At 43.2% G+C, this 15,104-nt stretch overlaps 1 protein-coding gene across 4 annotated transcripts in view; it reads right to left on the bottom strand.

The window, feature by feature from the left end:
• Positions 1–14,455, bottom strand: part of LOC121582606 (netrin receptor UNC5D-like) — a 330,437-nt gene extending 315,982 nt beyond the window's left edge. For all 4 annotated transcript variants that reach the window (XM_045225089.1, XM_045225090.1, XM_045225092.1 and 1 more), the window contains exon 1: positions 14,076–14,455. In XM_045225089.1, coding sequence (XP_045081024.1) covers positions 14,076–14,160 — 85 coding nt within the window. In that variant the 5' untranslated portion in view covers positions 14,161–14,455. The remainder of the gene's footprint in view (positions 1–14,075) is intronic.
• Between the last annotated feature and the right edge of the window lie 649 nt (positions 14,456–15,104).

Here is a 15,104-nt window from a genome sequence, read left to right as displayed (position 1 = left end):
AGCGCAGCAGGAGGCTTGCTGTTATACACCCAACCACTAAAATACTCTAACAAAGGCAAACCCCTCTCTGGGGAGAAAAACACAGTTCTCATAACAAGGAACAAAGCGCCTGGCTTTGCAGCAGGGGCCGAATCACCTAATCCAGGTTGTAATGCGGTAAATTAAAGAAACGTTCCAATGTTTTTAGAAGTAAGGGTAACTTGTTAGAATAAATATGTGTTTGTGTTAATGAATAATGAGAATTTCAGTGAGCGTTTATGCAAAACCTTCAGCAGGTAGCTAGAGTTTTAATTGCGTGTGATTATGATTGCCCAGCAAAACTTTTAAGCCTTCTAAATGCTCATTTTGAAAGCCTCCATTGAATGCTAATATTGCATTAGATATTTTTTTTTGCAGAGTTCAGCATTTCTGATTTCTGAAAAGAGAGCGTTGAGGAAATCTTCAAAGGGCCTTGGAAATTCATTTCCCATTTTATTGTAAGTAAGGAAGTGCATTGTCGGTTTTACAAGCCGCGCTGCCTGAGGAGAGGGATCGAGGCAAGGGCCTTTTCTCAATTGGTAGCTCAACTCCTGCGTCTTCTCTCCTCCATCCTCTCTCGCCTCCTTTTCAAAAAGGTCAATGGCAATCAAGGAGAGGCGGCGAGGAGAAGGAACGTGGACTTTAAAATGATTACATGCTTTCTCCTTCGAATAAAAACAATTGTTTCAAAAGCGGTGTGGCAGATATCAAAACTCTTCAGTGAAGGACACGCGTAGGATACACATGGCTACCCTTGCTGAAAGGTGGCTATCGAGGAGGGGAGGACACTCTTCGGTTCACATGCTAACATATTGACACTCTCCTAAACCACTTATCGGTTTCCGGGTCACGGAGGAGACAGACGGAGGAGAGAGGACAGAGGACAGACTTTTTCCCATATGAGAAGAGGTCAGAGTTAATCCGTCGAGAGGCTATGCTGCACCACACTGACACTCACAAACACTCTAATCAGCCTGGGAGAACCGACAGACGGACAAACAGGGCAGGGGTGTTATGAAATATGTATGAATGGCAGGTAGCCAAGTAAATATGGGCGGCAGGTAGCCAAGCGGTTAGAGTTTTGAGCCAGCAACCGAAAGGTCGCTGGTTCGAATAACTGAGCCGACAAGGAAAAAAATTGGGCGATGTGCCCTTGAGCAAGGCACTTACAGTTGAAGTCGGAAGTTTACATACACCTTAGCCAAATACATTTAAACTCAGTTTTTCACAATTCCTGACATTTAATCCTAGTAAAAATTCCCTTTTTTAGGTCAGTTAGGATCACCACTTTATTTGAAGAATGTGAAATGTCAGAATAATAGTAGAGAGAATGACTTATTTCAGCTTTTATTTATTTCATCACATTCCCAGTGGGTCAGAAGTTTACATACACTCAATTAGTATTTGGGAATATTGCCTTTAAATTGTTTAACTTGGGTCAAACGTTTCGGGTAGCCTTCCACAAGCTTCCCACAATAAGTTGGGTGAATTTTGGCCCATTCCTCCTGACAGAGCTGGTTTAACTGAGTCAGGTTTGTAGGCCTCTTTGCTCGCACACGCTTTTTCAGTTCTGCCCACAAATGTTCTATAGGATTGAGGTCAAGGCTTTGTGATGGCCACTCCAATACCTTGACTTTGTTGTCCTTAAGCCATTTTGCCACAACTTTGGAAGTATGCTTGGGGTCGTTGTCTATTTGGAAGACCCATTCGTGACCAAGCTTTAACTTCCTGACTGAGGTCTTGAGATGTTGCTTCAATATATCCACATAATGTTCCTTCCTCATGATGCCATCTATTTTGTGAAGTGCACCAGTCCCTCCTAAGGCAAAGCACCCCCACAGCATGATGCTGCCACCCCCGTGCTTCACGGTTGGGATGTTGTTCTTCGGCTTGCAAGCAACCCCCTTTTTCCTCCAAACATAACGATGGTCATCATGGCCAAACAGTTTTATTTTTGTTTCATCAGACCAGAGGACATTTCTCAGAATGTCACGGATTCAGCCGAGGCTGCTCCTCCTCCTTGCTCGGGCAGGCTTCGGCGTTCGTCGTCACCGGAGTACTAGCTGCTACCGATCTATGTTTCTGTGTTCTACTTGTCTTGTCTTGATTGTTCACACCTGTTTCCCATTATCATTGATCATTGCCCTATTTAACCCTCTGGCTCCCACTGTATGTTGTGCGTGTTTGTTCATGTTTGGTTGTCGAATGGTGAGCTGGTTTGTTTCCTCCCTGCGTGGAGGTTATGTTATTTGAAGTTACCTACGAGTAAAGTACGTTGCCGATTAGCTCTGTGTCCTGCGCCTGACTTCGTCCTACCGCATTACACTGACATCCTGACACCGAAAAGTAGATCTTTGTCCCCATGTGCAGTTGCAAACCGTAGTCTGGCTTTTTTATGGCGGTTTTGGAGCAGTGGCTTCTTCCTTGCTGAGCGGCCTTTCAGGTTATGTCGATTATAGGACTCGTTTTACTGTGGATATAGATTATTTTGTACCTGTTTCCTCCAGCATCTTCACAAGGTCCTTTGATGTTGTTCTGGGATTGATTTGCACTTTTCATCTCTAGGAGACAGAATGCGTCTCCTTCCTGAGCGGTATGACGTCTGCGTGGTCCCATGGTGTTTATAATTGCGTACTATTGTTTGTACAGATGAACGTGGTACCTTCATGCATTTGGAAATTGCTCCCAAGGATGAACCAGACTTGTGGAGGTCTACCATTTTTTTTCTGAGGTCTTGGCTGATTTCTTTTGATTTTCCCATGATATCAAGCAAAGAGGCACTGAGTTTGAAGGTAGGCCTTGAAATACACCTCCAATTGACTCAAATGATGTCAATTAGCCTATCAGAAGCTTCTAAAGCCATGACATAATTTTATGGAATTTTCCAAGCTGTTTAAAGGCACAGTCAACTTAGTGTATGTAAACTTCTGATCCACTGGAATTGTGATACAGTGAATTATAAGTGAAATAATCTGTCTGTAAACAATTGTTGGAAAGATTACTTGTGTCATGCACAAAGTAGATGTCCTAACCGACTTGCCAAAACTATAGTTTGTTAACAAGAAATGTGTGGAGTGGTTGAAAAACGAGTTTTAATGACTCCAACCTAAGTGTATGTAAACTTCCCGACTTCAATTGTAACTCTCATTTGCTTCAGGGGTGCTGTACTACTATGGCTGATTCTGTAAAACAACACATTTTACTGCCCCTATCTGGTGTATGACAACATATACTGAACATAAATATAAACGCAACATGTAAAGTGTTGCTCCCATGTTTCATGAAGTGAAATAAAATATCCCAGAAATTGTCCATATGCACAAAAAGCTTATTTCTCTAAAATGTTTTGCACACATTTGTTTACTTCCTTGTTAGTGAGTATTTCTTATTTGGCAAGATAATCCATCCACCTGACAGGTGTGGCATATCAAGAAGCTGATTAAACAGCATGATCATTACACAGGTGCACCTTGTGCTGGGGACAATAAAAATCCACTCTAAAATGTGCAGTTTTGTAACACAACACAATACAACAGATGGCTTAAGTTTTGAGGGAGCGTACAATTGCCATGCTGACTACAGGAATGTCCACCAGAGCTGAACGCCAGAGAATTAAATGTTAATTTCTCTACCATAAGCCAGCTCCAACATCTTTTTAGAGAATTTGGCAGTACTGTACATCCAACCGGTCTCACAACCGCAGACCACGTGGAACCACGCCAGCCCAGGACCTCCACATCCGGTTTCTTCACCTGCGGGATCGTCTGAGACCAGCCACCCGGACAGCTGATGAAATTGTGGGTTTGCACAACCGAAGAATTTCTGCACAAACTGTCAGAAACCGTTTCAGGGAAGCTCATGTGTGCTCATTGTCCTCACCAGTTCTTGACCTGACTGCAGTTCGGCGTCGTAACCGACTTCAGTGGGAAAATGCTCGCCTTCGATGGCCAATAGCATGCTGGAGAAGTGTGCTCTCCACGGATGAATCCCGGTTTCAACTGTACAGGGCAGATGGCAGACAGCGTTGTGTGGGCGAGCGGTTTGCTGATGTCAAAATTGTGAACAGAGTAATCCCATGGTGGCGGTAGGGTTATGGTATGGGCAGGCATAAGCTACAGACAACGAACACAATTGCATTTTATCAATGTCAATTTGAATGCACAGTTTTACCGTGACAAGTTCCTGAGGCCCATTTTCGTGCCATTCATCCGCCGCCATCACCTCATGTTTCAGTATGATAATGCACGGCCCCATGTCATAAGGATCTGTACACAATTCTTGGAGGCTGAAAATGTCCCAGTTCTTCCATGGCCTGCATACTCACCAGACATGTCACCCATTGAGCATGTTTGGGATGCTCTGGATCGACGTGTACAAGAGCGTGTTCCAGTTCCCGCCAATATCCAACAATTTCGCACAGCCATTGAAACAGAGTGGGACAACATTCCACAGGCCACAATCAGCAGCCGGATCAACTCTATGCAAAGGAGATGTGTCGCGCTGCATGAGGCAATTTGTTGGTCACACCAGATACTGACTAGTTTTCTGATCCACGCCCCTACCTATTTTTTTAAGGTATCTGTGACCAACAGATGCATATCCCCAGTCATGTTAAAATCAGTCAATTTATTTAAATTGACTGATTTCCTTTGAAATTGTTGCATTCTGCGTTTACATTTTTGTTCAGTGTAATAATTGTTTTACCTCCCAATCTAGTCCTTCTTCCTCCCTCACTTCCACGCTACAGAGAACACGCCTCATTGGAATTCACAAAATGGGGGACCGATGGCGAAATTGGAATGGGGGGATTTGGGAACGGATGACTGGTCAGGGCCACCACCTTGCCAAGTATTGCCTCACTTGGTCCCTGTGTGAGAAGTCTGTCTTGTCCATGACAGACACAGGATGCTAATATGATTAGCGAAGTGCTAGTGTCAAACACTGCCAACGCCAAATTAATAGATTTCCTTCCAACCACCCTGGTTGAGCTCGGCTAAGTCCATAATTTCCTAGACTGAGTTGTATCAGTAAACCACATTTTGGGGTGTTTTAAAAATACAGCCAATCCTCTCTGAAGCTTGCTGACTTCAACTGTCAAGGTAATGCTAGTCCCTGTAAGTCACTGACCTATTACTATACATTACATGATAGTAGTTTCATATGATTAAGTTTATGGCAAAGGTTATATTGTTGATATCCACGTATATAACTACACCCCCCAAAAATCTGGGTTGTTTGGATGAACCAACTGCTGGGTTACAGGTATTGGGTCACTTAGTTGGGTTGCTTTCTTTAAAAAGAGCAAGGTTGGGTTGTTGATGCTGGGTTATTAATGCTGGGTTATTGAGATATGACCCAGTGGGTCAGATCAGAAGACTGGAGGAGTGGCTTATTAGGGGCGTTGCTTTGAGATAGTTATTCTTGGCCACCCGTGAGAGTAAATGTCATTCCAGTTCATCTGTTCTGTTGTATTGTTTTCACGTGTTAAGGTTGAACCGTGACATTTTGTAGCTTTAATGAGGCTTACACAGGTGTATGAGTGTATGAGTTCCTTATTAATTTATTAGTATTACCAGTTTTGCTGTATGGCATCAATAATATATTATGCACTAGCTGCATATCATTGGTTGATTGTGGTGCGGGTGTTTTCACACATCTCCAAGGACTAGCACTAGCCATGTTAAGAAAGGCATCAATGTTGTCTAAGTTTATACTCATTGATTCATCCAGGCACCAATCTTTACTTTCTTCCTTCCGGAACCAAAACCTTTCCAAACACACACTTTTTCCCGTCTCCTCAGCCCTCGAAGTCATTAAATATTGAATTTATAATAAATATTTATTTGCTTTTGATTACTCTTAAAATTAATTCATCAGGGAGCAATGTGACAGATGCTTGCTGTTATTGACGAATGCTGCCACGGCAATGACGGATAACATCAGATACCCCAGCATGCCACTCTCCAACCCTCCTGCCTTCCCCTCTCCCTAGTCCCCCTATCTCTCCATCCCTCCCTCTCTCCCGCTCTGTCTTCCTCCCTCCATCAGGTGAGGAATGGCTCTGGAGCCAAAGCATTTGTCACAGCAACAATTTGCTGAAACTAAATTACACTGACAGGAGCTGCGAGGGAGGGAGGGGAAAAAACTGAGGAGAAAGGGAGGGGATATTTATTAAATGAAAGCTTTCTGGGGGACAGTTAAGTGTTTCCCATGGGCGGAGGGGGGCAAAGAGGTTAGGAGAGAGAGAGAGAGAGTGAGAGAGAGAGTGTGTGTGAATTTGGAGAGGTACGGTTTTAAGGGCTTGACATTGAAGTGATCACTAATGGAGTGAATCGTGCCTGTGTAGTTCGTAATGACAACAGCTCATCTAAGCCATCAAAGATACCCCACGGAGATGTCAAATGAGAGAAACAAATCCAACAACAAACAAGATTTCATATACAGTGGGGGAAAAAAGAATTTAGTCAGCCACCAATTGTGCAAGTTCCCCCACTTAAAAAGATGAGAGAGGCCTGTAATTTTCATCATAGGTACACGTCAACGATGACAGACAAATTGAGAAAAGAAAATCCAGAAAATCATATTGTAGGATTTTTAATGAATTTATTTGCAAATTATGGTGGAAAATAAGTATTTGGTCACCTACAAACAAGCAAGATTTCTGGCTCTCACAGACCTGTAACTTCTTCTTTAAGAGGCTCCTCTGTCCTCCACTCGTTACCTGTATTAATGGCACCTGTTTGAACTTGTTATCAGTATAAAAGACACCTGTCCACAACCTCAAACAGTCACACTCCAAACTCCACTATGGCCAAGACCAAAGAGCTGTCAAAGGACACCAGAAACAAAATTGTAGACCTGCACCAGGCTGGGAAGACTGAATCTGCAATAGGTAAGCAGCTTGGTTTGAAGAAATCAACTGTGGGAGCAATTATTAGGAAATGGAAGACATACAAGACCACTGATAATCTCCCTCGATCTGGGGCTCCACGCAAGATCTCACCCCGTGGGGTCAAAATGATCACAAGAACGGTGAGCAAAAATCCCAGAACCACACGGGGGGACCTAGTGAATGACCTGCAGAGAGCTGGGACCAAAGTAACAAAGCCTACCATCAGTAACACACTACGCCACCAGGGACTCAAATCCTGCAGTGCGAGACGTGTCCCCCTGCTTAAGCCAGTACATGTCCAGGCCCGTCTGAAGTTTGCTAGAGTGCATTTGGATGATCCAGAAGAGGATTGGGAGAATGTCATATGGTCAGATGAAACCAAAATAGAACCTTTTGGTAAAAGCTCAACTCGTCGTGTTTGGAGGACAAAGAATGCTGAGTTGCATCCAAAGAACACCATACCTACTGTGAAGCATGGGGGTGGAAACATCATGCTTTGGGGCTGTTTTTCTGCAAAGGGACCAGGACGACTGATCCGTGTAAAGGAAAGAATGAATGGGGCCATGTATCGTGAGATTTTGAGTGAAAACCTCCTTCCATCAGCAAGGGCATTGAAGATGAAACGTGGCTGGGTCTTTCAGCATGACAATGATCCCAAACACACCGCCCGGGCAACGAAGGAGTGGCTTCGTAAGAAGCATTTCAAGGTCCTGGAGTGGCCTAGCCAGTCTCCAGATCTCAACCCCATAGAAAATCTTTGGAGGGAGTTGAAAGTCTGTGTTGCCCAGCGACAGCCCCAAAACATCACTGCTCTAGAGGAGATCTGCATGGAGGAATGGGCCAAAATACCAGCAACAGTGTGTGAAAACCTTGTGAAGACTTACAGAAAACGTTTGACCTGTGTCATTGCCAACAAAGGGTATATAACAAAGTATTGAGAAACTTTTGTTATTGATCAAATACTTATTTTCCACCATCATTTGCAAATAAATTCATTAAAAATCCTACAATGTGATTTTCTGGATAGATTTTTTTTTCTCATTTTGTCTGTCATAGTTGACGTGTACCTATGATGAAAATTACAGGCCTCTCTCATCTTTTTAAGTGGGAAAACTTGCACAATTGGTGGCTGACTAAATACTTTTTTTCCCCACTGTAAATCCACACACACAAATCCATATAAACCCATGGATGAGGAAGATGTTAAAATAAGCAGTCTGAATTTTTCTCTCTCCACCCCATAGCAAAATGAGTAGAATTGCATGAAATTAGTTATAAAATGGCAAAGTTCTCTCTCCGCCCCATGGCAAAATGTGTAGAATTGCAGAAAACGTGCTTTAAAGGTCCAATGCAGCCAGATGTAAGTTAGTCTTGCAGTAATCAAGGTTGAATCACCGACCGGGGAGCCCCCATTGATTTTCTTGTCACTCTCAGTCAGATATCATATTAAAAAACTGCAAACATTTCTCTCCACCCTATGGCAAAATGTGTAGAATTGCAGGAAAATAGCTGTAAAACTGCAACATTTTCCCTACGCCCCATGGCAAAATGTGTAAAATTGCAGGAAATTAACTTTAAAACTTCAAATTTCGCTTAGGGCCCCCCCAAAAGGCTAGGGCCGGCTCTGACTGCATGTGTGGTCACGGATGAGGGTACACAGACCCGCAAGCCACTGCGGCTCCCCCATGATGAGTTCAGATTTCGTGTGGCCCCCATACCATCAAAGTTGCCCATCCCTGATTTACAGTGCCTTCAGAAAGTATTCACACCCATTTACTTTTTCCACATTTTGTTGTGTTACAAAGTGGGATTAAAATGGATTTAATTGTAATTTCTGGTCAATGATCTACACAATATACTCTGTAATGTCAAAGTGGAAGAAAGATTCTAACATGTATTACAAATTCATGAAAAATTAAACACTAATATATCTTGATTAGATAAGTACTCACCTCCCCGAGTCAATACATATACAGTGGGGAGAACAAGTATTTGATACACTGCCGATTTTGCAGGTTTTCCTACTTACAAAGCATGTAGAGGTCTGCAATTTTTATCATAGGTACACTTCAACTGTGAGAGACGGAATCTAAAACAAAAATCCAGAAAATCACATTGTATGATTTTTAAGTAATTAATTTGCATTTTATTGCATGACATAAGTATTTGATACATCAGAAAAGGAGAACTGAATATTTGGTACAGAAACCTTTGTTTGCAATTACAGAGATCATATGTTTCCTGTAGGTCTTGACCAGGTTTGCACACACTGCAGCAGGGATTTTGGCCCACTCCTCCATACAGACCTTCTCCAGATCCTTCAGGTTTCGGGGCTATCGCTGGGCAATACGGACTTTCAGCTCCCTCCAAAGATTTTCTATTGGGTTCAGGTCTGGAGACTGGCTAGGCCACTCCAGGACCTTGAGAAGCTTCTTACGGAGCCACTCCTTAGTTGCCCTGGCTGTGTGTTTCGGGTCGTTGTCATGCTGGAAGACCCAGCCACGACCCATCTTCAATGCTCTTACTGAGGGAAGGAGGTTGTTGGCCAAGATCTCGCGATACATGGCCCCATCCATCCTCCCCTCAATACGGTGCAGTCGTCCTGTCCCCTTTGCAGAAAAGCATCCCCAAAGAATGATGTTTCCACCTCCATGCTTCACGGTTGAGATGGTGTTCTTGGGGTTGTACTCATCATTCTTCTTCCTCCAAACACGGCGAGTGGAGTTTAGACCAAAAAGCTATATTTTTGTCTAATCAGACCACATGACCTTCTCCCATTCATCCTCTGGATGCGCTGGCTTGAGCAGGGGGACCTTGCGTGTGCTGCAGGATTTTAATCCATGATGGCGTAGTGTGTTACTAATAGTTTTCTTTGAGACTGTGGTCCCAGCTCTCTTCAGGTCATTGACCAGGTCCTGCAGTGTAGTTCTGGGCTGATCCCTCACCTTCCTCATGATCATTGATGCCCCACGAGGTGAGATCTTGCATGGAGCCCCAGACCGAGGATGATTGACCGTCATCTTGAACTTCTTCCATTTTCTAATAATTGCGCCAACAGTTGTTGCCTTCTCACCAAGCTGCTTGCCTATTGTCCTGTAGCCCATCCCAGCCTTGTGCAGGTCTACAATTGTATCCCTGATGTCCTTACACAGCTCTCTGGTCTTGGCCATTGTGGAGAGGTTGGAGTCTGTTTGATTGAGTGTGTGGACAGGTGTCTTTTATACAGGTAATGAGTTCAAACAGGTGCAGTTAATACAGGTAATGAGTGGAGAACAGGAGGGCTTCTTAAAGAAAAACTAACAGGCCTGTGAGAGCCGGAATTCTTACTGGTTGGTAGGTGATCAAATACTTATGTCATGCAATAAAATGCAAATTAATTACTTAAAAATCATACAATGTGATTTTCTGGATTTTTGTTTTAGATTCCGTCTCTCACAGTTGAAGTGTACCTATGTAAAAAATTACAGACCTCTACATGCTTTGTAAGTAGGAAAACCTGCAAAATCGGCAGTGTATCAAATACTTGTTCTCCCCACTGTACATATTTGCCCATTATTCTTTTTTTAATTCTTCAAACTCTCTCAAGTTGGTTGTTGATCATTGCTAGACAGCCATTTTCAAGTATTGGCATAGATTTTCAAGCCGATTCAAGTCAAAACTGTAACTAGGCCACTCAGGAAAATTACTGTCTTCTTGGTAAGCAACTGCAGTGTAGATTTGGCCTTATGTTTTAGGTTATTGTCCTGCTGAAAGGTGAATTCGTCTGCCAGTGTCTGTTGGAAAGCAGATTGAACCAGGTTTTCCTCTAGGATTTTGCCTGTGCTTAGCTGTTTTCAGTTAATTTTTCTCCTTCTCCAGATATGAAATGCCTGGTCTAATAATAATAATATGCCATTTAGCAGACGCTTTTATCCAAAGCGACTTACAGTCATGTGTGCATACATTTTTTGTGTATGGGTGGTCCCGGGGATCGAACCCACTACCTTGGCGTTACAGGCGCCGTGCTCTACCAGCTGAGCTACAGAGGATGTATGATTCTTTAATAATGGGGCAGAAGTTGAAAATTCACTGAGACCAAACGATCGCCTGAACTGTTTCCCGATTTTTAGAGAATGTTTCACAATAGGGTTTTTAGTGTATTTGGAAACAGGCTCAGCTAATGCAAGTTTTGAGCAGAGTAAGGCAGCTAAGGAGGTGGGGCCACAGGATGAGATCTCCAAGGTCAACCATTATGGGCCTGTAACATCAGGGATTTCTGTCATCCAATATTAATTGATTCTTATATTAGCTGCCCAGTAATAACATTGAAAGTTCGGATCAATTTTATCATGGTGTGGAGATATCCATTATCCTCTATTGAGATGCAGAACAACAAACATCATTAGGGTTAGAAGCTACTGGTGCCAAAACAGTAAGAATGAGGAGAGAAATTACAGAGGAGGGAAGAGTGAAAATGACAATAAGTGTTATTTACAAGCCTGAAAGGATGGGGATGGATCCAATGCCTTATTAATGAACTTAAGCAAACCAATGCACCTTCTCCCAATACACAGTAGAAGATCTCACTGTATCTCAACCAACTCAGCCTCAACCCCTAAAGCTGAATAGAGTCCTAAATCTAATATTTATATTATGCAGGTTCAAGTTGATTTCAATACTTGATATGCAAGATTCTAATCCTTAGGGTTAATTCGCTAATTGACTTGCAAATGCCTCATTGTAAGAGATGGTTTAAGTTAAGTGGGTGTCAAAAGGTCAGGATTGATTCAACAGGGAGGAGAACATCGTGATAGGGTCCAGTGAGACCTATAGCAGGACTTACAGTGCATTCGGAAAGTATTCAGACCCCTTGACTTTTTCCACATTTTGTTACGTTACAACCTTATTCTAAAATGGATTAAATAAATAAAAATACTCATCAATCTACACACAATACCTCATAATGACAAAGCGAAAACAGGTTTTTAGAAATTGTTTTTACTTATTTACATAAGTATTCAGACCTTTTGCTATGAGACTCGAAATTGAGCTCAGGTGCATCCTGTTTCCATTGACTATCTTTGAGATGTTTGTACAGCTTGATTGGAGTCCACCTGTGGTAAATTCAATTGATTGGACATGATATGGAAAGGCACACACCTGTCTATATAAGGTCCCACAGTTGACAGTGCATGTCAGAGCAAAAACTAAGCCATGAGGTCGAAGGAATTGTAGCTCTCTGACAGAGCTACAGCGTTCCTCTGTGGAGATGGGAGAACCTTCCAGAAGGACAACCATCTCTGCAGCACTCCACCAATCAGGCCTTTATGGTAGAGTAGCCAGATGGAAGCCACTCCTCAGTAGAAGGCACATGACAGCCCGCTTGGAGTTTGCCAAAAGGCACCTAAAGGATTCAGACCATGAGAAACAAGATTATCTGGTCTGATGAAACCAAGATTGAACTCTTTGGCCTGAATGCCAAGCGTCAAGTCTGGAGGAAACCTGGCACCATCCCTACGGTGAAGAATGGTGGTGGCAGCATCATGCTGTGGGGATGTTTTTCAGCCGCAGGGACTGGAAGACTAGCCAGGATCGAGGGAAAGATGAACGGAGCAAAGTACAGAGAGAACCTTGATGAAGAGCGCTCAGGACCTCAGACTGGGGCGAAGGTTCACCTTCCAACAGGACAACGACCCTAAGCACACAGCCAAGACAACGCAGGAGTGACTTCGGGACAAGTCTCTGAATGTCCTTGAGTGGCCCAGCCAGAGCCTGGACTTGAACCCGATCTAACTTCTCTGGAGACCTGAAAATAGCTGTGCAGCGACGCTCCCCATCCAACCTGACATAGCTTCAGAGGATCTGCAGAGAAAGATGGGAGAAACTCCCCAAATACAGGTGTGCCAAGCTTGTAGCGTCATACCCAAGAAGACTCGAGGCTGTAATCGCTGCCAAAGGGGTTTCAACAAAGTACTGAGTAAAGGGTCTGAATACTTACGTAAATGTGTTATTTCCGTTTATTTTATTTTATAAATTTGCTAAAAATTCTATAAACCTGTTTTTGCTTTGTCATGATGGGGTATTAACACAACATGCTGTAACATAACAACATGTGGAAAAAGTCAAGGGGTCTGAATATTTTCCGAATGCACTGTATATCAGTCGAATCATACCAAACAGTCGAATGATCATGTTATTCACCCTAACACATAATTAAATTTTCAAACGAGGTTAAGTTGCAATTACAACCTTTTCCAACTCAATCAAATGTCACTATCAACTAGGCTATGTGTTACATAAAAGAGCAGTGTTTTGGGATGTGAACCCATCACTCTCTCCTGGAAAGACCATCACAGCAACACCTGTCAACAAATGGAAGAACTGACAGAGCGGTGCGCCGCGGTGCGCAATGCGTTTTAATTCACTCACACTAAAGCCCAAAAGGCGTCTCTCCGGGAAACATTTGGACCATCATGAACAGCTCGTCAGTCAGTCTTATCTTGAATATTGTCGCGTGATTAATTGTAGCTTCACTTCAGCCTTCAGCACTGTGGGTCGATGGAATAGGCTCCACCGTATTATATCCACCGGTGTCCCCGCTGCGCATCGCATCATGCAAACCATCTTGACAGTTTGTGGCCATGGAAAGCAAATGTTATTTTAAATATGTTCTAGCTTGAATTCACAAATGTTCTCGTAAAAACATTCGAAATAGAAACTGATGGCTACACGTCATTTGTAGTCTAAAAGTTAATAAAGGCGGAGGTTAATCAAACCGCGAGCGTGGTGCTGGTTCACATGCCTGTTGCAGTTTCGATCCATAGGCACAGGTCCATGACACAGTTCAAAACCGGGGATAAAACGCAGCATATAGACACATTTTAACTCCCTAGAATAATCAGTCAAAGGTCAGATATGCTGAACAATTATTTGTACCATATTACTCAGATGCATAGGCTATAACAGGTGCTATAACTGCGGACTTGTGTTGACAGGAAAGGGGGGAAGTATTTAAAATGCGGTTAAAATAACACAAATAATACTGACAAAGTTTAGCCTTGTGCAAGTGGATACCATTAAACACACCCTGACTACTTTATAGCAAATACCTGCACGTGCACAACACAACACAACAACAAGTACAGCTGGTCTATCAAAAAAGTCACACATTCTAAACTGTTCTTACCTCGTGCCACCGTAGCCGGGAACTGCAAACAGAGAAATACAAGGATGCCCAAACTCAGGTAGCATCCTCCCGAAAACTGTCCCATCACTGGACCGGTCGTCTTCCTTCCTATCCGACCAGGGGATTCTGCGTGCGGATCTTGAGCATTTGCAGTCGTTTGACCGTGTCACCAGTAACAGGTTACCCCGCACTGATGACGTTTAAACAGGGCCAGTCTGTCGCCACCTCAGCCGAGGAAGGCAAACAGCGGCGGCATATCTGGTTTGCAGAGCAGAAAGAGCGATGGAGAGCTGTGTGTGTTTCGGCGGTCGGGCAGCCTGTGAGAGAGTGAAATAATTAAGCCTCGCAAGCCAAATGCTAGCTCTCAGCTTTGGGGCGGAGAGAGAGAGAGAGAGAGAGAGAGAGGCTGGGGGTAGAGGTGATAGGCTACTGGGGAGAGATATCCAGATTTACCACAGAGAAACCACAGACGACCACTGCGTGAGTCATCGAATCAATTTAGCATCACAATCATCTATCCAGTTTTTCCATAATGTCAGTGCGGAGTTATTTTGAATAGATCGTATCCTTATGATGCAAACCGCCATAATGGATTCTGAAAACAAAATGCTTGTGGTTAATTTGCTTGTGAATTATTTTTTGATTCCTTTCAAAGGGAAGAATATGTGAAACCATTACCAACAAAATTGGGTTGCTCCACAGAGTGGATTGACATTGAGTAGCTATGATCACCAACGAAAACAACAACACCATAGAAAACCAATCCGCATCTGCATTCCATGTAAATCAGTTGGAGTTTACATTCTCAGGCACAGTTACCCTATTCAGTGAAGATTCAATAGTTTATTTCCCAGGGTCCTCATCGGAGGTCAGCCCGTTAGGTGGGTTAAGTGCTTGACATGATTGCTCAAGCAGGCATAACCAGCGCTTTAAAGGGAAACTTCACTGCTAGACACTATTTGGGATGTTTTTCCAGTCTCCCTTCATAATTATGAATGATGAGAGGGTGTTTCAGACATAATTATGCAC

Source organism: Coregonus clupeaformis, chromosome 15 (assembly GCF_020615455.1).
Source record: "Coregonus clupeaformis isolate EN_2021a chromosome 15, ASM2061545v1, whole genome shotgun sequence".
NCBI lineage: Eukaryota > Metazoa > Chordata > Actinopteri > Salmoniformes > Salmonidae > Coregonus > Coregonus clupeaformis.
The sequence above is the reverse complement of the archived record's forward strand: the minus strand, read 5'-3'. Positions and strand labels throughout refer to the sequence as shown.